The sequence below is a fragment of the Haemaphysalis longicornis genome, unplaced genomic scaffold (genome assembly GCF_048455015.1).
Source record: "Haemaphysalis longicornis isolate Haplotype H1 unplaced genomic scaffold, Haemaphysalis longicornis Haplotype H1 scaffold_25, whole genome shotgun sequence".
Taxonomy (NCBI): domain Eukaryota; kingdom Metazoa; phylum Arthropoda; class Arachnida; order Ixodida; family Ixodidae; genus Haemaphysalis; species Haemaphysalis longicornis.
Window position 1 is genome coordinate 4,133,715 of NW_027526314.1, and position 25,240 is coordinate 4,158,954.

General features: G+C 46.2%; 1 protein-coding gene across 1 annotated transcript in view; it reads left to right on the forward strand.

The window, feature by feature from the left end:
* LOC144172663 (cytochrome P450 4V2-like) overlaps positions 1-25,240 on the forward strand; it is a 60,747-nt gene that overhangs the window by 27,310 nt on the left and 8,197 nt on the right. The window contains exons 4-9 of the mRNA XM_077701303.1: positions 4,237-4,436; positions 5,443-5,512; positions 9,042-9,168; positions 14,396-14,587; positions 17,710-17,883; positions 19,848-19,914. Coding sequence (XP_077557429.1) covers positions 4,237-4,436; positions 5,443-5,512; positions 9,042-9,168; positions 14,396-14,587; positions 17,710-17,883; positions 19,848-19,914 — 830 coding nt within the window. The remainder of the gene's footprint in view (positions 1-4,236; positions 4,437-5,442; positions 5,513-9,041; positions 9,169-14,395; positions 14,588-17,709; positions 17,884-19,847; positions 19,915-25,240) is intronic.

Genomic DNA, 25,240 nt, shown 5'->3' on the forward strand with positions numbered 1-25,240 from the left:
TTGAAGCCATCCAGAATCGTTCTGCACGCTTCATATTATCTATTTTCGTACGGCTAGCGTCACTTTCATGAAGTCTACCCTTAACCTAGTTGACCTGTCTGTTCGCTGGAAAATATCACGACTTTGTCCTTTTCATAAAATATATCACGCCAATTTAACGCTCAAATATTCTATGCTTTTTCCTCCCACTTATCATTCGACAAGAAACGACAATCAGTTCAACGTTGGCGTACCCAGCAGCCGGACGAACTATTATTTCAAATCATTCATTCCTAAAACCAGCTCTGACTGGAACCACCTCCTAACCTGCATTGCTTCTATAATTAATCCAGTCAATTTCAAGGTGGCTATTAGTGGCGATATTACCTGAATTTTCTTTCTTTCTCATACTGTTTTTGTGTGAATTCCGCGGTTTTGTGTGAATCCTGCTATGTTGTTCCCGAGTTTGGAGAAGGTTTTATGAACCATCTCATTTTTCCTTTCATGTTATTGTTTATACTTCTAGTTGATGTGTATATTTCAAATATGTAAATATGTCTCTTAGGTGTAACCAAACTCCTGCTGCATTGCCTGTAGAGTGTTTGACCCCCTACTCCTCTCTGGAATGGCCATGTGCCTTGAGAGTAAATAAATAAATAAATAAATAAATAAATAAATAAATAATACAGCATGGCGTTACGTTACGCGCCCAATGAAACTACGTGGATAGGCCAAGAAAATTTCGGCAACGACAGCGTCTTTTAAAGTTGAGGCCTAACGACATGCAGCGTACTTTCCGCGATTTCAGGCGTCCACGTCGTCCCGCATCTACACGCATGAGCGAGGGTCGCCACATATGCATGGCGACGATAGCTGACGCGCGAGCAACGCCGATGTCTATGCTCGCCAGATATCAGCGTCGACGCAGCGCGAAAAAGCATCGCAAAGGGGGCGGCAGCGTACGGGTATTCTGTCTGTCTCGTGGTTTGGGGTCGTTCCTTTCAGCAGAAAACAATCAATTTCTCTTTAACCTGCGGCATTAAGCTGCAATGAGACAAATTGCAAGCTATTTCTGTTCGAAACGCTCCTTCTTTCGTGGTTTGCTTTGACTTTCATCGGGGAGATCTGGGATTTACGGTAGCCTTTTGTGAGTTAAATAAGGGATCTCTGGCTACATCACTTGTAGTATTAACATGACGGGTCTTGTCTGCAAGATCGGTGAGGGACGAGCAAGCGTTATCAACTCGAGGATTCCAGCGGCGCATTCTATTCCATTCGCGGCTACCGTGGCTTGCATAGGGGAGACCGGAATATGTGCGATAGCTTTTCTTGACCCAAATAATAGAGCTTTGGTTACATTGCTTGTAGTACTAGCATAACTGGCCCCGCCTCCAAGATCGGTGCGTAAGAAACAAGCTTTATCACTGCTCAAATTTCTTATATACGGCCAAAACAAAACACACCAGACCATATTCTTTGGCAGCCTAACTTAAAGTTAGTACACCGAATTTTTTACCTCCGCCACGCCCCCCGGCGTGGGTGAGAGGTTGAGAGATGGCTTCTGTTTTGAAAGTCCATTCTTCAAATCTTGGCAAAACCTTGCTGCTGTTTTTTCCAGTGAGGGTTTGATCAGCTTTTTTTTACAGGGTAAACAAAGGGTTCTAGAGTACTTTGCCTTTTAATCTACGAGTGACCTTCGACTCTCACCTCAGTAGCTAGGTAGCACGAAAATTTGTTTTGCTTCCGCTTATGAAGCCATCCGTACATAACATCAAGGTAGGGCGTTAAAGGGACCCAGAAAAGCCTTCTGTAAAAGTTACAAAAGGCCTGTATTGTCACGTAGCACCAATATAGCGATGCAATGCCGTTGGAATTATTGGTCTACATTCAGTATTAGCTGCACCAGAAGCAATTAAATGCACCTCTCCCCACTTGCCGATCGACTCCTCCTCCCTCTCTGCCTCCTTCAAAGCAGCTAGCTACATTCCTGCGCCTAGGCTCGCGTCAGTCACTGCGGACCCGCCTTTGCCGCCTTTGCCTCGGGATCGCGCAGGAAGGAGGAAGAGCATCCGGAAGCCAATGGCAGTGACGCCGCCGGCGGCCGACCTTGCCGGCGATTGGGCGAATAAGGGGGCGCCTTCGCCGTTGCGTCAGCAGCGATCGCCGTTGCGTCACCCGCGGTCGCCGTTGCGTCAGCCGCGGTCGGCTCGCTGCGGCGTCGCGCTCATCGGCTGAGAAAGGCGATCTTCAAAAATTGTTTACAAATTATCTGTACAACGTATGGGGCTCACACTTGGCTCAAAAATCCCCCGTTATGTGTTCTACCACCTGAATGCATTTGATTGCCACCTTCACAAAGCTTTTCGGGGTCCCTTTAAGCTACAAAAAAAATTAAGTGTTCGAATTGCGTTTTGGTTTATCAACTTTCCTTATTTTGTTCATTATTGACGGTGATAACTTGAAATACGTTTTGCAGCATTTCAAAATTGGCACGCAAGCATTCGTAGCAATGAATAAAGTAAGGCAAGTGTATTTTTTATGGCAAATCTAGGGTCCTGTTTACTGCATTTAAGCCATCGAAAATAAGTGCTCATAAACGGTCCAAAATAACTTTAAAAGGATGGCCGAGTTCATAAAAACGTGTCCACCAACGCACATCGACGCAGCGGCGGACGCGTGACTGCCCCGGTCTCATGCGGTTACTCTCGTCTCCTGCCTGGCCACGCAGTGCCGCCGAACGACGCCGACGCTCGCGCGACGCGTGATCTTGCGCCTACGTGTTTAGGGAAAAGCATCAAACTACAAAGAATATTTTCGGTGCCTTCGATTGCCTTTTGAACTGTGAACAGCGCGAGCAACAGTGACAAGGACTAAAAAATTGGCCGCGTATCTGCTCCTTTCGTTGCAAATGTCGTCAAAAGACGATATTCTTTATCGGTTTTTGCCTAGTAAATGCCTCCCTTCGCTTTCACGCTCACCTCTCATGTTGTTCCTCTTGCGTCGCCCTTCTCCCAAGGTAAAGACGCCAAAGGTTTGCTTAAATCATTTTAAATTTCCCGGGTTCCACTGCTCCAAACCGGGTGTCTCGATGCTAACGCTGCCGTACGGCGAAGACGCGCGTGAATCGAGGCGCCCTACTTCAACGTTTATAGAACCGCGTTTCCCTACTCCACGTGCGTTGCAAGCAGAACGTGGAACCTATCTAGTGGAACCTTTCGTAACTCTTGCGGTTGATTTCTTAAAATGGCGCCAGAAGCTATAGTGGCGTGGGCAACAGCAGGCGACAGCGCAGTGAATTTTTTGGTGCAGTTGATGAAGTATTTTATTTCGCAAAATTCAAGCATGTATGATTTTTTATAGAGGAACACTGCAAATATCACTTCTGTATTAATTTCTTGTCTTATATTTGCGTAATGTCTTGTTCTTCTTCAACAATGCTGACAAGTATGAACATTACACCGGACTTAGACGGGTAGATTTAGCTGTGACTATATAAGACTATTGCTCAGGAATTGTTTTACTTTGACCGGGTGGCTGAATCGAGTCGCAGACAGGCAGACAGACCAAAATTTCTGGGTTTAAGTAGCCCAAGAAAGACTATCGTCTTTAAGAGCGAAGGACGAGCAAGGCGCTCAATTAGGTTTGATTTGTTTTGTCCGGAAACGCTGATTTATTTTCTTGAAAAGTGCCGCGGAAGAAGAAAATAGAAAGAAGGCAGGAAAAAAATGAGATGAAAGCGGTCACCATCACTGCACGCCCAAGGTCCACAGGTTCCCAGATAATGTAGACTATATTTACAAGACGCGTGTCGATCATGGTTTTTGGCGAGGTTTCATTTTCCTGTTTTGTAGTTCTGTTATTTTTCTACTTTTTCCTTGAATGAATCAGCTGTAGGTCAGCGCCTCGTTCACCCTCCTGCCTTTTATTCTTGTCTCAGTTGTTGGCGCGGGAATGCAAAACGGACCACCAACTCCGAAACTCAAATTTTCTCATTGCAAAGCGTTGATTGCAGTTCAGATTGGCTAGTAGGTATAATACATTTTGTCCATACATAGATAGGGATGATTAGGTCCCCCTCCAGTTGTGTTGGTCAAGAAAATAAAAACTCAGAAAGTTAGAAGGGTAAATAAGCGACGAACAGGAGGGGAAAATAAAAACAGAGAGAAACAACTAGATAAAGAAATAATAGACCTTACGAAGCGTGCCTGTCATGAAATGGTACACCGGTAACACGTGCTCCCATTGGGCCTCGTGCAGCACCGGCGACATCTGGCGGTTCAAGCGGCGCCTCTTCACGCCCGCCTTCCACTTCCGCGTGCTGGAGAACTACATGGGCCACTTCAACGAGAACGGCAACGTGCTCATCAAGATCCTCGAGAAGCACGTGGACGAGAAGCCCGACGAGGCGCTGGCCACCTTCCCGCTCATGCAGCACCTCACGCTCGACATCATCGGCAGTAAGCGCCACGCCCCTCTGGCAGCGCGCCCTTTGCTGTCCCCTGTTTCCGAGCGGCGAACGGACGCTTTTCCGAGCTCGTATTTGATGCTCCGCAAACGTAGCTCCGACCTTTCTCATGCGCACACATTCTTTGGCGACAATAAATACGTCCGTCCATCCGTCCGTCCGTAACCCGTGACGAGACTTCATAAAAGCGCTTAGGGCTTTTTTAATAATAAAAAAAGCCTTTAATGCAATAAATAGTCCTGTAGTAACAGCCCTATTCAGTGATCATACTCGCGAAAAATTACAAAAAATGCTTGCGCACTTTTTCCAAATTTCAACTCTAAGGTTTCAAAGTTTTGTCGTGGTTTAGGTTTGTCGGATTGAAACAGGGCATTTTCGGTACGTGCATTTATGTGAGACATAGTCCTGAGCCACAGAACTTCCACATGGACGACGAATGAAATTTGAACAAGTTTAGTGCAAGGAATTCACTGCGTGCCTTGGCAGCCTTAAAAACGATGTAGCTGTGGGCATTGGCAAAATGCGGTGTTCAAAGCTTCAGGTTTCAAGTTTTGTAGAGCTCCCCTACAGTTACGTCGATGTGGAGGGCTGGGGTCTCAATTTTTCCCGAAATATTACCAAAATCTCACTGTATTTTATCTATGGCTGTAGTTTCGCACGCCTCAGATCAGTTATTACTTGTAACTTTGACTTTAGGTCTGAGAAATTTTTTTTAAACAAACGCTGTAGCCTGGAATCCTATACTTAATATTAATATCTTGCTACTACTAGCGTCTAATAAATAGGTACATGTAAACCGAGAGATTTTTTACTGATAAAAAACTATCCTCTCTGCAAATTCGTTTGCGTTACCCTTAAATGGTGAATGAAAAAACACCTTTCCGAAGCGTCGTTTTATAGTAGATGATTTTTGAAAAGTTAAGAATGTCATATATGAATAAAGAACATATCCCAAATTGACTATTTCATCTGCGCACACGTTTGTTGTCCTCTGACAGGAGTCTCCATGGGAACAGTTTTGGGCATGCAGACGGACGCGGGCAACCCTTTCGGTCAAAACCTTAACAGGTAAACCCCCGGTAACTAAAAAGAGAAGTGGGCAAAGTGATTTTGGCCTATTGATAATGCAGATATATGTATATGTGTGAAAGCCCTCAGATTAATTACATTGCATTTGTTCGTTCAAAAGTGATGATGACAGTGAACATTTTTACTCCTGGCGTAACTCTTAACAAGGCGTATTCAGAAAACAAGAAAGTATTTCCCTCATTTAGATACAGCTGCAGTTGTAAGTTCTTGGCTTTTAGAATTTCGCGTCAAAGCCAAATAATGTGTGTCATTGTTCTCGTTACATATTTTCAAACTTAATTGAAGAACAATTTTATGTTCTGCATTCGTATCACCTATTCAGCACGCAGTATAAGACAATACCCTGCAACACTTTTTCCAACTTTTTTTGAAATATTAAGTGCTTGCTAAACGTAGTCACCCAGCACACCGAGTACTTAGATTAGGGGTTCGCAAAGTACCTCAACCAAAAATTACGGCTCTATGCCCATCAGATAACTTGGAAACTCGCTCAAAAGATTCTTCTCTCTTTCCTGGTCTTACGTTCTTCGAGCGCCCGAATTGCGTCACTAAGGCCATGTAGCGGCTGTTCACCGGTTTTCCTTCAGTTGCAGCAATGAACGCTTTCCGATATCAACTTTAAAAATAAAGCCACAAAAAAAAATCGCGCCAATCCCCCCCGTGAATGTGGTTGGAAAGCAAAGCTGTAAACGGCACCCATAACGATTACCCATGCGACGTCACTTAAATTCACTCACATCGCTCTACAAATAGCAAAACCAGAGAGAAGTGAAATGCACTTAACCACACCATTTATTACTTCAAAGAGACATTCTTGTTAAGGTTAAATCAATGCATGAAGCATGAATGGTGTTTGGTTGAGTTGTATTGGTGTAGCACAAGAGTGGAAACTTTTTTTATAAAATTAAAGTAAGCTCCAACCCGGTGTTAGACGATCTGTCTTCTCCTTCTCTGCGCCGCGGACGGAGGCGACGAGATTTGCGGCAGAGAAGGAGCAGGGGGAAGAAATACTTCTGTTCAGATTTCTGAACGGCCCAGAGTGCAGCCCTGGGGAGTGATTCCTTCTTCCGTGGGGCCCATATGCAGTCCGCGCGCCTGTGTTCTGTCCATCCGCTGAAGCTGGGTAGGTAGAGAGGGCCTGGAGAGCAGCATCTCCCATTGCTCTGGTTGGGTAGTTGACGGAAAGAGAGGAGGGTGCTCAAGGCTAAAGCCGCACACCCCGATTACGGGGCGGAGTGTTCCTACTTCTGAGCAAAATTTACATTCAGCGTCGTAGCGATTCGGATGCGTTAAGTGAAGACGCGTTGGCTGTGGGAAGGAGCCCGGATTGTATAAGCCGTAGGGTAGTTTGTTGTTCTCTGGAAAGGTCAGGGTAAGGCGAAGGTACGGTCTGTCTCAGAATGCGATAATGCTGGGTTATCTCCCTGAACGTGACAAGCGGGTGACTGACCTCGTGCAGCTCCATAGCATGGGAAGTAAAAGCACAGGCTTGTTGGGTGGGCGTATTTGTTGTCCTCCATTGAAGTGTGAGGGGGGTGTCCAGATTAGCTGAATGAAACCGTTTGGGGAGTGGTTTTTTAGCACGCGCAGTGCAGGTCAGGACACCCAACCCTACTGGTAATTCCAGTAGGTTTGCTGGGAATCAATGACTACCCTCCGAACCCCTGGTTGAGCGAGAGCCAAGGTGATGGCTGCCTCTTCTGCTGGCGTCATTTCTTGGGTCCTAAGAGAGGTACACGCAAGGAGGTTGGTTCTGAAGGTAGCCACGATAATGGCGTATTGCTGCCCTCGATGTTTGGAGGCGTCTGTGTAGATAACTGCATGATTCCCATCGAGGGTGGTGTTTAGCGCTTGAGCCCGTGCTTTTCGGTGACCCTCGTCATGTGAGGGGTTCATATTTCTAAGCAAAGGGAGCATCTTTAGTTTTACTTGCCAAGAGTCTGGGAGTACGTCAAGCGGAGTGACATTCTGGGCTGCCCAGCCAATCTGGTGAAGCATGCGGTTACCCATCGCAGTTCTGAGTCGGACCTTATGGTTAGAAAGATGGCCTTATATCAGCTCTTCCACGGTGTTGTGGAGCCCCGTGCTAAGCAGCCTCTGTGTGGACGCACTCATAAGAAGACCAATGGCCTGCTCGACCGCCTTTCTAATCATTATATAAAGCGTCTCTATGTCTTCCTTGTCTAGAAGAAGACAGGGGGTTGACGTAAGTAACTCTCGAGAGGACAAAAGCTTCAATTAATCGAAAGGTACCGGATTCGTTTAGGCCTCGCTTTTTGGTGGCAACTCGCCTGATCATGTGTATGATTTGATTAATGCTGTTTTTGAGGCGCTGCAAGGAGACGTCACTCCTGATGTTAGCCTCGAGATGTAGGTCCGGCTAGGATCTTGATGCTGGGGCTTGGAGTGATGGCCTGGCCATCAAGGATTATTTGAGTGTATTTCTTGGTTTGGCGTGAGGGCGGATGACAAGGAGCTGTGATTGTTTACGTGAACACTGGATGCCACAGGCTTTAGCACATTGGCGTAGTAGAAGTGAGATGTCATGCATTGGTGTGAGCTTCCTTTAATTTTTGTAACTCTTAGCACATGAGTAAGGTGCGCACAGGGCCGCTAGATGGGCGTGACTGGTCGCGTGACGCTTTCACGTGGCATTCAGCGAGAACGCAGGGGATAAACCCGTAGATGTGCTCGGTTAGTACACCACCTGTCTTCCCAGTCTTCGTGTGGGCTCGTAGCTAAATCGGTAAGACAACGGGCTCTCGCTTTGTTAGTCTATTAGTTCCAGGTTCGATTCCCGGCGTTGCCAGTAAATTCTTTTATTTGTTAGCTGGAGTTTTCTGGTGACACCAACGGTCGCGAAAGAACCCTTGGGGGGTAGAGGTAAAAAGCTTTGCTTTAAAACATCAGAAATGGAAGGCGTATCTGGTGCGACGAACAAATCACGCAGTGCCGCTCCGTGTTGGCGATAACTATAGCTTTCGCAGTGGTTCCAGACGCGAAGGAAAAAGTGAAAGAGCTTATCCACAGTGTTGCAGGGTCTCTTTAAGCTTCGCGACAACGCACTCGATTTACCAATTCATGCAGCTAACAATGAAATTTCGGCGGATGAAAATGTCGAGTATACAATTTGACTCAGAACTTTGCATCGCACTGTGTCATCATACAGTGCAAGCATAACGTCCTGCATTGCGCAGTGCCGCTGCGCAGATCACATTTTGGAGTCAAATTGTATGCACGTCGCTGTCATTGGCCGCATTCAGTTTGTTGCATTGTGGCGAAGGGGAACCACGTGATTGCATTGGAGTGTAGGCTGGAGGGAAGGCAAAAAAAATTATCTTCGCCCCTAAAATTTTCGTGTTTGACGTCAAAATTCAGCTCCGTATAACGCAGCACTTCCTTTGGAAGTTGCACCGGAGCAGTAAAGCAGCTCGTGCCAAGCGTTCATACTGTATCAATTGCACAAGCCTTAACAAGTAAAACAAACGATTTCGATCAATTCCTTTAGATTGTCTTTCCTGATCACCGTACGAGGATTCCGGCCATGGACATGGATACAGCAGATATACGATATGACATACGAGGGGCGTGTCTTCAAAGAGACCCTTCTTGACATGGAGAAGTTCAGCCTTTCTGTAAGCCATTTTCAACCATTGTTTTCTATCAGGTCGGGTGGAAGTATTTCTTCTGTGCTGCTTGTCAAACAATTAAGATAGACTGTATCTATAATAACAATGTTTGATCTGCCCGTTTTCTTATCGCGTGTCTGTATTGTGTTTAAAAGGCAGTTATGCTGTGCTTAACTGTTATTTGCTGTGCTTAACTGTGCTGTGTTTAAAAGGCAGTTATTTGATGTTTTTGAATATCATGGTTCCTGTGTTGAAGAGACGGCTAGGGGCAATTTTCCAGTGACAACTTGGTGAACACTTAATTATTTGAGAACATAAAGATATACGCACCGGTATCTAAAGAGTCTGCCAAATGTAAGTTAGCCCACGTGTGAGTCCTTCTCCCTTCCCAATGCTGGACGAATGAATGAAAATATATTCGCCGTAGCCTGTATTGCCAGAAAAACGAACAAAAACAAAAAACAGATTCCTGAAACCTGCGCGATACGTAAACGCAAGCACCCGCGAACATGCTTTTCGAGTCAATGTTCTGCAGAACGTTTTTTTTTTTTGCTTCATAATTGGAGGCTCTTTAGTGGGATGGAGATTTATACTCAAAGAGCGCCAGAACATCTCAATTACTCTGTGTGTTCCTTGGTCTATCTTAAGCGATTTCACCTCCTCCCCCTTTCTTCCGCAAATAAGGTGGCGGTTGGTCTTTGAAAGTCATCGAGGGCATGTAATACTAAAATAAACCCTTCCAGTGAGCAAGCGGGCCAGCGAGAAAGCAAGCGGGCAATCAAGCAAACAAGCAAGTCGGACTTCTACATCGGGCGCGAAGCTTACTTGCATGCTTTTCTATTACCCTAGGTGGCTGTGTTACCTGTGTGTGTATGTATGCATGCCAGGGCGCTGCTCATTTCACTGCGAGAGCACCGCTTGGCTCACTGTGCGAAAGCCCAGCTGTCATCAGAAAGCCGTGTAAAAAAGCAGCGCACTACATTTCCCATTAGCTGGGACGCGTTCATTAGCGCCTTGGCTCATAAATAGACCACAAAAAACTAGCGCGCACTCGAACACAGACGTACTTGTGAACGTAGCGGTACTTTGAATAAAATAGTGAACAAGATCATCTAAATTGATGCGCCCATTTTCTATGCTAACTCCACTGGAAGCACTCGCAGGGCGAATTTCTGAAATATCACGCCCTTCAGTCAATTTTCAAGTTGCCTTACGTTTTCATTCTCCCCTTTCACAGTGGAATTACGGAATAACCGGGTTGTTTCGTTGCGAAAATCGCCTACCAATAGTTTTTTAAGAAACCCCCTGGCCACGTTTTCTGTTAGTTTAATCGGTATTCCAAACATCTTGAACTTAGCGCACTTACACACGGTCACTAAGAAAAGAGACGACTAACCGCAGTGCTGACTCGCAACTGGTTTTTTATTAGAACAGACACGCATTTGAATACTAAAACCTAACCCACGTGACCCCACATCATACATACGCCACAGCTCGTCGTGTTATTTTCAAAACGTGACAGGCACGAACAAACTGTGTGGATGAAGGCGCGTGTTTTATATTTACGCTAAAGAGCGATTTAAAAATTCAAACTCACTTTCATCTAAATGAATTGACGGCACACGAAAGCACCACTGCCCCTTTTTTCTTATATAATATGCCTCGATAATCTCGTGGGTCAACTTGTCCCTGTGTAAAGATAGTTTCCTTGTTTCCTGGAACGCAGGCTCGCATTTGCACTCTGAAACGTGCTGAGCCACGTGCGAGTAGGTGCCCCCCCCTAAAGACCGTTTCTGTTCTAACAACCTAACATTAATACACCTACTTGTCTTTCCTATATACACATGACCACAGTGAAATGGTGTAAGGTAGGCAACACACGTTTTGCATGGTACAAAAGGTGACACATGCTTCACTCCGCAACCCTTTCCGGCGCCACGCGACATGCCTTTGAGCTTTCTATCAACAGATCCACAAATTTTGCTAAATTTGTTGGGTGCTGAAAAGACAACCTTTGCAGCAAAGCGACGCGCAGCATTCTTCAAACCGTGGGACAGCCTGTGAACATATGGGAGTACCGCAGGAAATTTCTTCTCTGCCGGTGCTATATCGTCACGCATTGCGCGTGTGCCCACCTTTACCCGTTTTATCAGCCCCTCTTATCGTTTTATCAGTGTCCGAGTGTAAATGCGCTACCTTCACGATGGTCCAAATCTAATACCAACTAGTCCAGTTGTCACTTCTTCTATAGTTTGTATTATATACCAAGTACCAACTCCTGAAATGTCCCGAAATATGAGACAGCTGTATTTGTTAATGTAGGCGACTCATAGGTTCACGTGCTCGAAGCTACACCGATTAAGGAAGTTCAGAATTTTTTCTTTGATAAGGTGTAAAAAGCTTGTTTCGTGACTGGCATTTTTTCATGTTTTCAGGCTTCCTCTGCGCGTAACAGTCTGTATTTTCAAACCTTTATTATAACCATGCTAAATTACACACTAAAATATCTAAAGACGGCTCTTGTGTCGGCTGTATCCTAAATAGACAACACTGAAAGAAAATGCACTGAAATATCTGTCTGTCTGTCTGTCTGTCTGTCTGTCTGTCTGTCTGTCTGTCTGTCTGTCTGTCTGTCTGTCCGTCCGTCCGTCCGTCCGTCCGTCTGTCTGTCTGTCTGTCTGTCTGTCTGTCTGTCTGTCTGTCTGTCTGTCTGTCTGTCTGTCTGTCTGTCTGTCTGTCTGTTTACCCTTTGCGGAGCAGTACTGCCTAAGGGTTACTGCAGAGCCCAGGAACACAGGTTAGCTTACCGACTGCGGTGCCTGTTCTTCTGACGGAGGCGAAAAACAAACATGCGGAGCATGTTTGTTTTTCGAGATGCGGAGCACGTGAAGACCCCCAGCTGGTCTAAACTAATCAGGGGCCCTCCACTGCGGCGCCTCTCAAGCTTCGACGCATTATATATCAATGTCAACTGTTTTGCTCAGTCTGGCGGTTTGTCTGTGTTTAGAAACGACCAGAAAAGAAATTTTAGCAGTTACTGGTGAGTTGCAATAGGGTTTGCTCCCTGGTGGGTGACTAACTAATAGTTGGGGGGTCACTGGTGACTCAACTATTTACTGGTTGCCTTTGTGTGACCGATAGTGACACACCATTCGGTCGCTCGTGAGTCTCCACTGGTGTGTCCCCATTTGAAAACCGCTGATGGCCCACAGGTGGACCAGAGAGGGTCAACAGCGTAGCCACTGGCGAATGATCTGCACGGGTACAAACATCCCCCACCGAGCCTACGGCATTCATACCTTGCTACGTTCGCTGCGCGCACTGCATTTCTGTCGTACTGGTTTAAACGGGCCATGTAATTAAAAATAATCTGAAATCTGAGATATTCTTGAAATTGCTGGGGAACTGGCATCCCAATTAGAAAAATAACCATGGTTCCTGACAAGGGTAACGGAAACGCTGTCGCTTTCCAATGCCGTTTGCAGTGAAGCAAATATACACACAGCTTACTTCTTTTTATTTGTATCGCTTGTACTTGAACACATACGATATTTTTACCCTTCCGTATGGGGATTTGGGTCCTTAGTCAATTTCCGAGGTTCAGAAGATGAAGAAACACAACTCCGACTTTGAGGCTGCTTCCCGAACTTTAAGCCCTAGCAATGTGGCGGGAAATTGCACTTCAATTTATGCTTTTTCCTTCCATACTTCCAGGCTTGCCTTTGCGGTTAAGGTCAACTTTTTTTCGTCATTGCACAATTAGTAAGGTCTCAGAACCTGTTATTTTATGAGTGTCGTGTCAGCCGATCTCCCCAAATTGCACGAAGAGAATGGCGCACGGAGAAAATTTCCCCCTCAAAAGTACGCCTTTATTAGTGAAAACCCCCCTCAATCTTCTTTTCTTTAACTTTGACGGTAAAAGGAATAAGATAATAGAGAGATTTAGCTGACCGTTTTTGACGCTCTGCTATGCTTCGACGGCCCACTTAGCACAACCGAAGCGTCAGCGGCAGAAAGGCTTTTAGCTAAGCGATAACCGTATTTCCCTCGACGGGGCATGATTCGAGTCACTGGTCGTGCCCTGTGCGTGGGCAAACCAAAACGTCATCGCAAAGTAAAGATACGAATTGGAATTTGGTCACTCAATAAATGTAAAGTACCGTGTTTAATGCCTCGCTTTACCTTTTTAAAACAATGTAGTCGCTTACACGTTTTAATGGTTCTAAATTATTTTAAAGAAGTCGATAAACTTTGGAATAGCCAAGACAAGGCTGACTTTCTCGGCGCTGTATAGAAGTGGCCCCGCGCTTCTGTCGACGTTTTTCGCTTCCGTACCTAAGCCTGTTGAGGAGTGTGGCAACTTTGCCTTTCGCGATTTCGTCGCTCGCGTTTCAACTAAAGAAACGGAGTTCGCGGGAGCGCGCTCGCATCGCGGGGCAGCCATGGTTATTTCCGCACGGTAACGTAAGCTGCCGCGACGGTCAGCTAAGAGGCCCCGGTTAGCGGAGCGGGGCCGCGCTCCGGTATCGCCGCTAGCGCCTTTGCGCGCCACGCATGCGCAATGGCGCTCCCGCTAGCTATCGGAGCGGAGCGGACCGTCATAAACGGTCAGCTAAAACTCTCCAATATCTACAACAGTGTTCCTTTCAACCGATGCTAATGGGAGTTTTATTTCCTTATCTCATGTTGTTTCATTTAATTTTTAAGGCTTTATTGGCGTATCTGCAGGTTTTTCAACTGAAAAAGCTGTGTTTCATCTGCTCCCCGTACGACTTGGCGAGGTCTTTGACACGGCCCCCTTGCAAGTCTACTGGGCGGAATTGAAATGGTTCTGAGCAAGTATACCCCATGCAAATGATGCCGTATTAAGAAAAAAAGGGGTGCATGATAACTACGGTAATTTATTCGGGAAATAAATAGCTTAGTATCATTAGCTAATTTAATGGGGGGAATAAAATAGCTTCGAACTTTTCGAACCTGTGGGATGTCGCGGTGGTAGTTACGCATGTGGCCACAAAGAATACCTCGTGTTGTCTTCTTCTTCTGGCTTCAGACCAAAACTAAGCCTATAGACCGTCTCTGCATGAAAGAATACGATACTCAAATTTAATTTCGCGCTTCTTTGGGAATTACGCATCGGAGGCCACCATCACAGTTTACGGCGTACAAGAAAGTAGTCAATGCCTGGACAGCACGCAATACATTGCATTTTTTTTTCATCACCGCTACGAAGGTTATGCAACAGAGGAAAGAGAAGCTGCAAGAGATGGAGCTCAACGGAGAACAGGCTGAGGCGGAGGACGGCACCGACGCACCCATCGGCAAGGAGTCCATAGTTCTCGACTACCTGCTCAAGAAACACCTCGAAGAGAGCAGCTACACAATCGACGAAGTGAAGAAAGACATCGATACGATCATATTTGGGGTGAGTGCCGTACGGTGGTGAAGCCCCCAATAAGTACGTTCTTCCAGGCCACTGCTGAAAGTGTAAATATTACACTTGAAAGAGTAATGTAAATGCAAAGCATGAGGCCCGGAGCACGAAGGCACAGGGAAAATCCACTTACCGTGGCGCTGTCACATCATGCAAGACAAACAGGATGTCATGCATTGCTTGATGTCGCAGCTTGATCTCGTTTGCTTGATCTCGTCTTGCGGTCAAACTGTATTCATTCAATTTTTCCATAAAATTTCCATGTAGGCCAATTCGATGCGTTGTCGCGAAGATGATGTGTTTAAACGGACCCTGCAACCCTTTTTATACTTGTTTCGAAATCTTCAATGCTTGCAAAACGTAGTCAACCAACACATCCAGTAGTTAGATTAGGGGTCGCAAGGTACCTGAGCCACAAATTACTGTTTTATACCAATAAGATAACTTAGAAACATGCTCAAAGGATTTTTCTCTCTTTCCCGGTCTTGGCACTTTTCGACTGCTGGAATTGTGTCATTACAGCGGTTGAGAAGCTCTTGGCCGGCTTTTCTTCAGTTGTAGCAATGAACGCATTCCATAGCCACTTTAAAAAGAAATCCAAAAAAGCAAAGCAGAAACGGAAGGCGTATCTGTACGGAAGACGTAAAGTGTATGTCAGCGAAAATTGGGAGGGAGGGAGGAGGAGTATTCATGTAACTCCGCATCGTGGGTGACAAGCATGGGCCTCTGCTTCGCAATCCATGCTCCCGTCTTCCGGGCCTTTGATTTCATCCTCCTTTCTTATTCTATAACATTTTAGCTGCTCTGGTGGGTGGTGGTTTCCAGGCGCGGCTACACGAATCATTAGCCTGGTAATTCATACATTTTCCTAACATCATGCGCATGAGCTGAATGTGGCCAACATTCCCCGAGCTACACCGCTGTGTAGCGCAACCTATTATTTCACGTTTTTTAGCATGGTGTCCCTAATCACGATGAGTAGCATCTTTCACAACAAGATGCAAAAATAAAAAAAAAATGGAGGGAAGCTCACACTAAGGCGTAAGAATTGAACATAGCGAAGCTGTACGCAACATTCACTTCCATCACGACGGTTTAAGTCCCCGATTGCAGCCGATTTGCTTTTTGTTGCATGCCGCAACGACCTTTACTCCATCATTGTTGCTACAAGTATTAGCTTCGTTCATTTTTGTGGCAGTGATAATCACTGCTCATCACCTTGGAGGGTCGTATGCTATTAAGCGTATTTCTGATTCCGAGCAAGTGTTGCCACGATGACGGCGAGCGCTGGAGTTTTTTTTTTTTTTTAGGCAAATCTTGGCCGATTTCCCAAGTGGGAATGCTTGGCTTGGAAACGTGTGCCGATGACGCTCGGCGGTCGCCGCGAGGCACGCACACACGAGCGCTCAGCATTTTCTCAGTATTTTTAAACTGCCGGGCGATCGCCGAAATCTTGGCCAATCTTTCTAAGTGGGCACGCTTTGCTTTGCAAGCGCGCGCAAGCGACGCTGGGCTATCGTCGCGAAGCAAGCACACACGAGCGCTAGGCATTTTATTGGTTTTGTCAACTACTAGGCGGTCGACGCGAGGCCCGCGCTCACGTGCGCTCGCTCGGCAATTAATTTCTTGGTGTTTTAAGTGAGAATGCACTTTATAAGCGACCCCAAACCATCCACCGCCGGCGGCGGCGGCGTCCGCAGTGCTCCTCTATATTTAAAAAAGAAACAGCATCCGGCGCCAGGTTTCGATCCGAGGACTTTGCGGCCGCAGCGCGACGCTCTACCGACCAAGCCACGGACGCAAGGCTGATATCAGTGTTAGTGACGCACCTTATATCTTTAACGCATTCAAACTACGTCGTCAGCGGCGTGCGTTGGCGACTCAGCGGCGTTATAGCGGCTTGATAACTGCGTGGTGTACACGTGATACTACAAACCCGATGGAAGAGATGGAAGAGAAGGCGGCGAGGCGGTGGGCTGCGGGGGCCGAGCGCAAGCGCCGCAAGCGGGCCGACAACCGTGCATTCGCACTTTCACATTCTCCCCCTCGGGGAAATGCGGGGGAATTTTTAACTGCGGACACGAAAAATTATGATTTGCTGAAGAGCTTCGCTCTTAAAACAAAACCGAGTAACAAAATCTCGGATACTTCTTTTAAGGGGTACCGGTGAGAGTGAAATAAATGTAGGAAGCAATACTTTGAGCACTATTATTCCAGTACGAACAATTTCCATCCTGGCATTCAAACCCTCTCTCCGAGTCGCGTTTCCGTTTTACTTTTGGCATATATGCTGCACCGACCTTGCATTTATTTTGCCCTGATGGGCGCTATTGAGGTTAGTAAAAGGCATGTACGTGCAATGTGTGCCTGCGGCACGCATGCTACCAGGACCCAGACGTTTTGTAGCTCATTTTTAGGACTACAAAAGAAAGCCATGTATGTTCTTCCTAATATGGCCAGCGGAATTTTAAAACATTGAGATTGTTGGCACTATTATTCCTTTCACGGTGCACGAAGGTGGACGGATTGTAAAACTGACGACCACACGTGGAAATACAGCATGCGTCACGCTAGCGCCAGTCGTGGTGCAATCGGTTTTCGTCTGCTTAGGGCTATGACGTTGAGCAGACGCATCGTCTTGGAGTTCGTTTCTGTAAATGCAAGCCCCTTATCTCATTACCCATTGTCTAATTTATTTAAAAGTACCGGTCGTTCATGATCATTTTTTATCTATGCGCCGCAAATTAGTTGTGCTGGACAACAGATGCTCCCTCATTTAGCCTTGCGAAAGACAGACAGACACAGAGAGAGAGAGAGAGAGAGATAGAGAGAGAGAGAGAGAGAGAGAGAGAGGGAGAGGGAGAGAGAGAGGGAGAGAGAGAGAGAGAGAGAGAGAGAGAGAGAGAGAGAGAGAGAGAGAGAGAGAGAGAGAGAGAGAGAGAGAGAGAGAGAGAGAGAGAGAGAGGAGTAAGAAGAATGTTAGGCATTTTTGTGACCGACCGCTGATAATGGTTACCGTGATCCAGACCGGCCGTGCCACCTCATTCCTTTCAAATTGAGCCAACTCGTACAAAAGAGCTTGACAGAACCTGTGTTCCGTGTGCTTCTCATAGGGCAATGACACGACCACGTCGGCCATGAGCTGGGCATTCTACCTGCTGGGCCTGAACCCGGACAAGCAGGCGAAGGTTCACGCCGAGTTGGACGACGTCTTTGGTGAAGAACGCGACCGCGACGTCACCAAGGCGGACGTGAACCGGCTCAAGTATCTCGAGTGCTGCATCAAGGTGCTGCTTGTATTTTGGTCTCATACGCTGAGGTTATTTGATAAGTGGTTTTTAATTGCATTGCATTAGTTCATATGCTCGCTTTACGACGCCAATGAAGAGGCTCTAGAAATAATTTCGAACCAATGACGCTCTTTGGGCAAGCAGGCTCTCACGGGAATTTCCCTACATTCTTCCATTTAGAGAACGACGCCGTGAATAGAAATCTAACCACCGACATTGAATAGGGCGCTTTAACGGTTAAAATTGGGAGAAAATTTTTTCTGATGATTCTGATTGTGGGGTTTAACGCGCCGACGCAACGCAGGCGATGAGGCGCGTGAAAATTTTTTTTTTTCAGTTTGAAGTTTATTGTTTTGCGTCATAGAAAAGGTCAAGGGCTCCTAAGCAGATGCACCGATTAATAATTAGTGCGGTTCATATGGTACGCCTTAAAATTTTCGCTAACACAAGCGGAATATCTTATGTAAGAAAAAAAAATTCCTGGTTTAGCAACATGGCAACAACGCATGAGAGACTTTTAAAACAAATCCTTAGCGTAACTCCTACAATCCCACTTTGTCGAAACCGTGACGCAAGTGCAGGATTATTTTGCCATCTTCCTAAAGGCTGTTGTTTTCAATTCTTTGCATTGGAACACTGCAGAAGGATAACCCAATACAACTCCCCGTTCAGGAGAGCACCGTGGTGTGTGGTTAAAAGCCACCAGATTGTCACTTGGTATATTTGACTAATTCACCCAACTAGCCAGCCCTTATCCGAGGCTCGTGCGAAGGGTGGTAAGATCATTGAAAAATTGTGGCACAGAGACGCTGAGCCCTATTTTGTAATGTTAGAGGTCGCTCTTTTCTCCCGTTTGTGGTGGTTGGCCCACTTCTTTTTTTTCCTTCGTAACACATTGGGTGATGAGGGCGAACAAATATATGAAGCTTAAACATTAACGCAACGATTGCCTTGTCCTGCAGTAACCATCTTATGTGTCTAGAATATATTTTGTGGAAGCCAGTGTTTGCATTTTTCTTAAGGAAAAGATGCGAAGGAGCGATAGAGATACGATGGCAGAGGAATTATGTTTGAAGCATTTCGTGGTTATTTAGGTACACTGCACGTGCCTGTATATATTTCTACACACGGAGTGTCGTAACAATAAACAAACCGCTTTAAGAATGTTATTCAGCAAACGTGGGGCTCCTGTGCCCGGAAAGTTTGTGTGAGAATCACATTTTTTAAAGGAATCATCAATGAAACGTACATATTCAACACCAAAGTCTAAGTTCTTTGGCCAACGAAAGAAAACCAATTGTGGCCCCCGGGTGCCAGCTCTGTTGGTTCATTTTTTTTACGCGCTGACTTGTAAAAACTGAACAAAAAACAAATCAGTTTAACCTAGCTGCCCAAGTAGCAATAGCAGGCATTCCTTTGATTGGAAAAACAAGCATTGTAATCACTTCTGAGCATTAAACATTACCACAAGTTGCAGCCTCTGAGCAGTGTAACAGCTATCACGATTGAACTTGGGCACAATCGTGCTAGCTGATACACTGTTACACTGATCTTGTTTAAAGGTGGATCGTTTTTTGTTGCAACACCTTTTTAGTTGGTATATTTACATTCAGGCAATTAAGTAAGAATATCTGGAGGTAATCAAAATTACTTCACTTGTTTCGCTTGTTTCTCAAGTTTCGCTATCTTGCTGTATCCGCAATTGTGCGTGGTTTCTTCCCCAACTTTAAAGTTTATATCCTATACATTCGGATGTCTCTGCTAAATCTATTCGTGCAAAGACGACTGCCTTGCGGGTAATTTTCGTGAGCTTGCGACAAAACTGAATATACCGAAACTATACGCAGTGATGAAAACAAGAAATGATTATTACAAGCAACTTTGCTCACTAATCAGCTTCTGAGCGATATACCAACTACGAAGTGATGCCGACCACACGCCTCTTTTCGTCAACATTTCAGGAGACTCTTCGCTTGTACCCGTCGATACCTCTTATCGGACGACATTTGGAACAAGACTTGGTCATCGGTACGTTAGAAGTTGGTTTTTGGCACGCTGCTTAACTGCTTGCATTATGTAATAAATGTGGACGGGGAGGGTTATCAACACTTCCCCTCTTCCCCTAGTTTAACGGCTGCAGTTACGATCGTATGCAGTAGGAATGTTTACTCTTATTGTAGTGCAGGGTTCGGCGGAAGTCCGTCTGGTCAGGTGGTAAGTTCATAACAAAGTTGCGGTCACTGTCCTAGCCACTTGAACAAAGTTGACGTTTCTGATCCCATACGGAATCCTCGCCTCATTGTGATCAAGGATTCCGTATGGGATGCGAAGCGTCAACTTTGTTTAGTTGGCTTGGCCAGTGACCGCAATTTCATTATGTACTCTTATTGTTTGTATAGTTATCGAAAAGCGTAGCCAAGCTGCGGGACTACTAAAGGCAAAAACTGTTCACTAAGGTGTTTTTTTAGTCCTTGATTCGGTGCCAGATTTATCGAATAGACACAGAGACGGCCGTTTACATACTATGCGTATATGTTTAAAAAAACACGTGAACACTGTAGAACTCTCAAGCATTCACGGGGAGTTAAAAAGATTTCACGCGCCGACTTTCAACGCTGGTTTTAAATTTCAGAACAGTAATACAGGAAAAGGCAAATAAACCTACAATAGCAAACCAGGATGGGGGGAGGAGGAGGTTGCTAGCTGCATGGTCGCGATTAACAGGTAACTGCCACTCGCTGGTTTTACCATGCACATGTCTTGCTGAGGGCATAATTGCGACAGGTGAAAAGGCTTAAAGCGCTACGCGAATTGCACTTTCTATGACGAATCACAGAATCGAAATCCCCGACTAAAGGAGAGAGCTGTTCCAGGAGAGGAAGGGGGGGGACATGCCTTCCTCCCGCTCTGTCGTTCGCACGCTATTTTGCATGGCCCACGTGCGGCTCCCATGACCGAGAGAAGCCATTGTGTGCTAATGTCAAAGGCCTAAGTCTTGGCACGTGCACAAATGGATGCTATAGCAGCTGAGAAAGCTGCAGGCTTTGCCCATGTGGGGTGGAACAAATAGCTAAATTTGGGAACAAAGACAAAGACGGGAAGAAAACAGACCCAAGAATAGTAGGCGCATAAAATTAAACAGAAAAAAAGATTTAACGAAAACGCTTTCGGCTTGACTATTCCGTGCTTCCGAGTGCAGCCCATTTTGTAGTCGACGTTTAAATGTCATTGATAACAATATACTTTTCAATAAGGGTTTATTATTATTATTATTATTATTATTATTATTATTATTATTATTATTATTATTATTATTATTATTATTAGTCGCACCAAACTTGGCACATATCTTAGGTCATCTTACATTCCCATGTCTGCATCTTTTGTGCGTTTGTATCTGATGAGATGGCGTTAAAAAATACCATCTCGTTAGATACAAAAAGTTACCAGTCAATTGGATGGCTGCGCATAAATTTGACAGCTGTGCACATCGAAAAACCACCCTGATTCTGTGTAGACTACCTGTAACTGTGTTAAAACCGAAAATTGGTTTCCTATGTGTTTCAAAATTCTCTCTTCGTTGTTATTTGGCACACTGCTTTTTCTGCATTTTCAAAGCGAAGCTTTGTATGTTTTACTTGCACCGTGGACCTTAGCTGCAAAATGGGCTGCAGGAAAGCAAATTTTGCACAATGGGTTCCCCCAAAGGGCCCATGATGATGGTTATGATTATGCTGCTGCTGCTGCTGCTGCTGATGATGATGATGATTATAAAGTGTTAAGGGCCTCAAGAAAAAAGCGCTTCACGAGGTTGGAATCGAACCTGGGTCTCTTGCGTTATGAATCCGAAGTCCATCCGATTGCGCTATTCCGACTTTTTTTTTTCTTTAATGCATGGTAATTTTAGAAAAACTCAGACAAGACACTTAACACACAATAAAAAATCGCGCCAATCCACCCCGTGAATGTGGTTGGAAAGCAAAGCTGTAAACGGCACCCATAACAATTACCCATGTGACGTAACTTAAATTCCCTCAGATCGCTCTACAAATAGCAAAACCAGAGAGAAGTGAAATGCACTTAACCACACCATTTATTACTTCAAAGATATATTCTTGTTAAGGTTAAATCAATGCATGAAGCCTGAACGGTGTTTGGTTGAGTTGTATTGGTGTAGCTCAAGAGTGGAAACTTTTTTTATAAAAGTAAAGTAAGCTCCAACCCGGTGTTATACGATCTGTCTTCTCCGTCTCTGCGCTGCTGACGGAGGCGACGAGATTTGGGGTAGAGAAGGAGGAGGAGGAAGAAATACTTCTGTTCACATTTCTGAACTGCCCAGAGTGCAGCCCTGGGGAGTGATTCTTCTGTGGAGCCCAAATGCAGTCCGCGCGGCCTGTGTTCTGTACACCCGCTGGAGCTGGGTAGGTAGAGAGGGCCTGGACAGCAGCATCTCCCATTGCTCTTGTTGGGTTGTTGACGGAAGGAGAGGAGGGTGCTCAGGGCTAAAGTCGCACACCCCGATTACGGGGCGGAGTGTTCCTACTTCTGAGCAAAATTTACATTCAGCGTCGTAGCTATTCGGATACATCAAGTGAAGACGCGTAGGTTGTGGGAAGGAGCCCCGACTGTATGAGGCGTAGGGTAGTTTGTTGTTCTCTATAAAGGGCAGGGTAAGGCGAACGTACGGTCTGACTCAGAAGGCTATATGCTGGGTTATCTCCCTGAACGTGACAAGCTGGTGACTGTCCTCGGGCAGCTCCATAGCACGGGAGGTAAAAGCGCAGGCTTGTTGGGTGGGCGCATTTGTTGCCCTCCATTGAAGCGTGAGCGGATGCCCAGATGAGCTGAATGGAACCGTTTGGGGAGTGGTTTTTTTCACACGCACAGGGCAGGTTAGGACACCAAACCCTACTGGTCATTCCAGTAGGCTTGCTGGGAATCGATGACTACCCTCCGAACCCCTGGTTGAGCGAGAGCCAAGGTGATGGCTGCCTCTTCTGCTGCCGCCATTTCTTGGGTCCTAAGCGAGGTACACGCAAGGAGGTTGCTTCTCGAGGTAGCCACGATGATGGCGTATTGCTGCCCTCGATGTTTGGAGGCGTCTGTGTAGGTAACTGCATGATCCCCACCGAGGGTGGTGGTTAGCGCTTGAGCCAGTGCTTTTTGGTGGCCCTCGTCATGTGAGGGGTTCATATTTCTAAGCAAAATGAGCATCTTTAGTTTTAGTCGCCAAGAGTCTGGGAGTACGTCAAGCGGAGTGATATTCTGGGCTGCCCAGCCAATCTGGTGAAGCATGCGGTTACCCATCGCAGTTCTGAGTCGGACCTTCTGGTTGGAAAGATGGCCTTCTATCAGCTCTTTTACCGTGTCGTGTAGCCCCGTGCTAGCAGCGTCTGTGTGGACGCACTCATGAGAAGAACAATGGCCGGACCTTCTGGTTGGAAAGATGGCCTTCCATCAGCTCTTCCACCGTGTTGTGTAGCCCCGTGCTAGCAGCCTCTGTGTGGACGCACTCATGAGAAGACGAATGGCCTGCTCTACGGTATTCTAATCATCATATAAAGCATCTCTATGCCTTCCTTGTCGAGCAGAAGACAGGGGGTTGACATAAGTAACTCTCGAGAGGACAAAAGCTTCAGTTAATCGAAAGGTACCAGATTCCTTTAGGCCTAGCTTCTTGGTGGCAACTCGCCTGATCATGTGTATGATTTGATTAATGCGGTTCTTGAGGCGCTGCAAGGAGACGTCACTCTTGGTGTTAGCCTCGAGATGTAGGCTCAGGATCTTGATGCTGGGGCTTGGAGTGATGGCCTGGCCATCAAGGAGTATTTGAATGTATTCCTTGGTTTGGCGTGAGGGCGGACGACAAGGAGCTGTAAGTGTTTATGTGAACACTGGAGGCCACAGGCTCTAGCACATTGGCTTACTAGAAGTGAGATGCCATGCATTGGTGTGAGCTTCTTTGAATTTTTTAAGCTCTAATCCCATGAGAAAGGTGCGCTCAGGGCCACTAGATGGGCGTGAGTGGTCGCGTAACGCTTTCACGCGGCATTCAGCGAGAACGCAGAGGGTAAACCCGTAGATGTACTTGGTGGGTACACCACCTTTCTTCCCAGTCTTCGCGTGGGCTCGTAGCTAAATCGGTAAGACAACGGGCTCTCGCTGTGTTAGTCTGTTAGTTCCAGGTTCGATTCCCGGCGGTGCCAGTATTCTTTTATTTGTTCGCTGGAGTTTTCTGGTGACACCAACGGTCGCGAAAGAACCCTTGGGGGGTAGAGGTAAAAAGCTTTGCTTTAAAAACATTTACGGTCAGCAAAGGGTAAGGACGTCAGTCTAACAAAAATCGGCACCATTTCAAAACTCAGGCAGGCAAACCAACGCCGCCTGTATTAACATTGCCTGACGCGTCGCGCGCTTTTCAATGGGAAGGGTAGGGACGCTTAGTTCAGGCACTGATCCGCTATGTGGCGCGTGCCGGCGGACATTTCGCCTTACGTCACTGCTCGCGTGTCGCGAACGCTGCACCCACTTCTACGACGTGTGTCTGTCAGCTTGCCTGTTGGGCTTCAAGGGCCGTTTCGCTTACATCTTAGCCGTGACGGGGCGCTAGTTCTGTGGCGCACTGGGGATCTCGTTCAACGTGTCGCTCGCTTCATACTTGCTGCATTTTTCCAAAGATAAAGACGGAGGCGGACTGAAATAGTCTAAGAACATACTGATTGTCGGGTAGACATATAGCTAACAGAAAAACGATATTTTCGGATGGGGCAGCCATTATTTTACTGATATTTTTTCTTTCTGGAGTATTTAGAGAAGAAAAAATTGCGTGCACGTTTTTTGTTCAGGCACTTACTTCTACGATTACTTTCCAATAATATCACGTGCTTGTAAACTTTAGAAAATTATTGGAAACAAAAGAATAAGCAGCCGCGATCCCGCCACGCTGTCCGGGCGCTTCTACAGTATAGTCCTCAATTTCAGAAGAGCGTACCGATGCGGAGTGCGAACAGGGGGGTCAAAACAGTACCTAAATGCGGAGGGGATAGAGGGGGGATGCCCCACTCAGAAAATTTCAGGGCCTGTGATCCGAGTAGATAAGCGCGCAAAGCCGGCATCAGCCTGCGGCAGCGCAAGGGATTTTGCTTCGTGACAAAGGAAGTTTTATCAGTGACAGACCAAGACAGACAGGCATGGTGAAAAACAAGAAGGCGTAGGAGCGCCGCCTCGGGAACGCTAAACAAACTTTCCACTATTTTGCATAGTTTCCGAGAAGCGGCGCTGGCTGGCGGACACGAAAGCACGCTGGAAGGCTACGGAGCGGGGAAGGGTAGGAGAGAGCAGCAGGAGAGTGGCT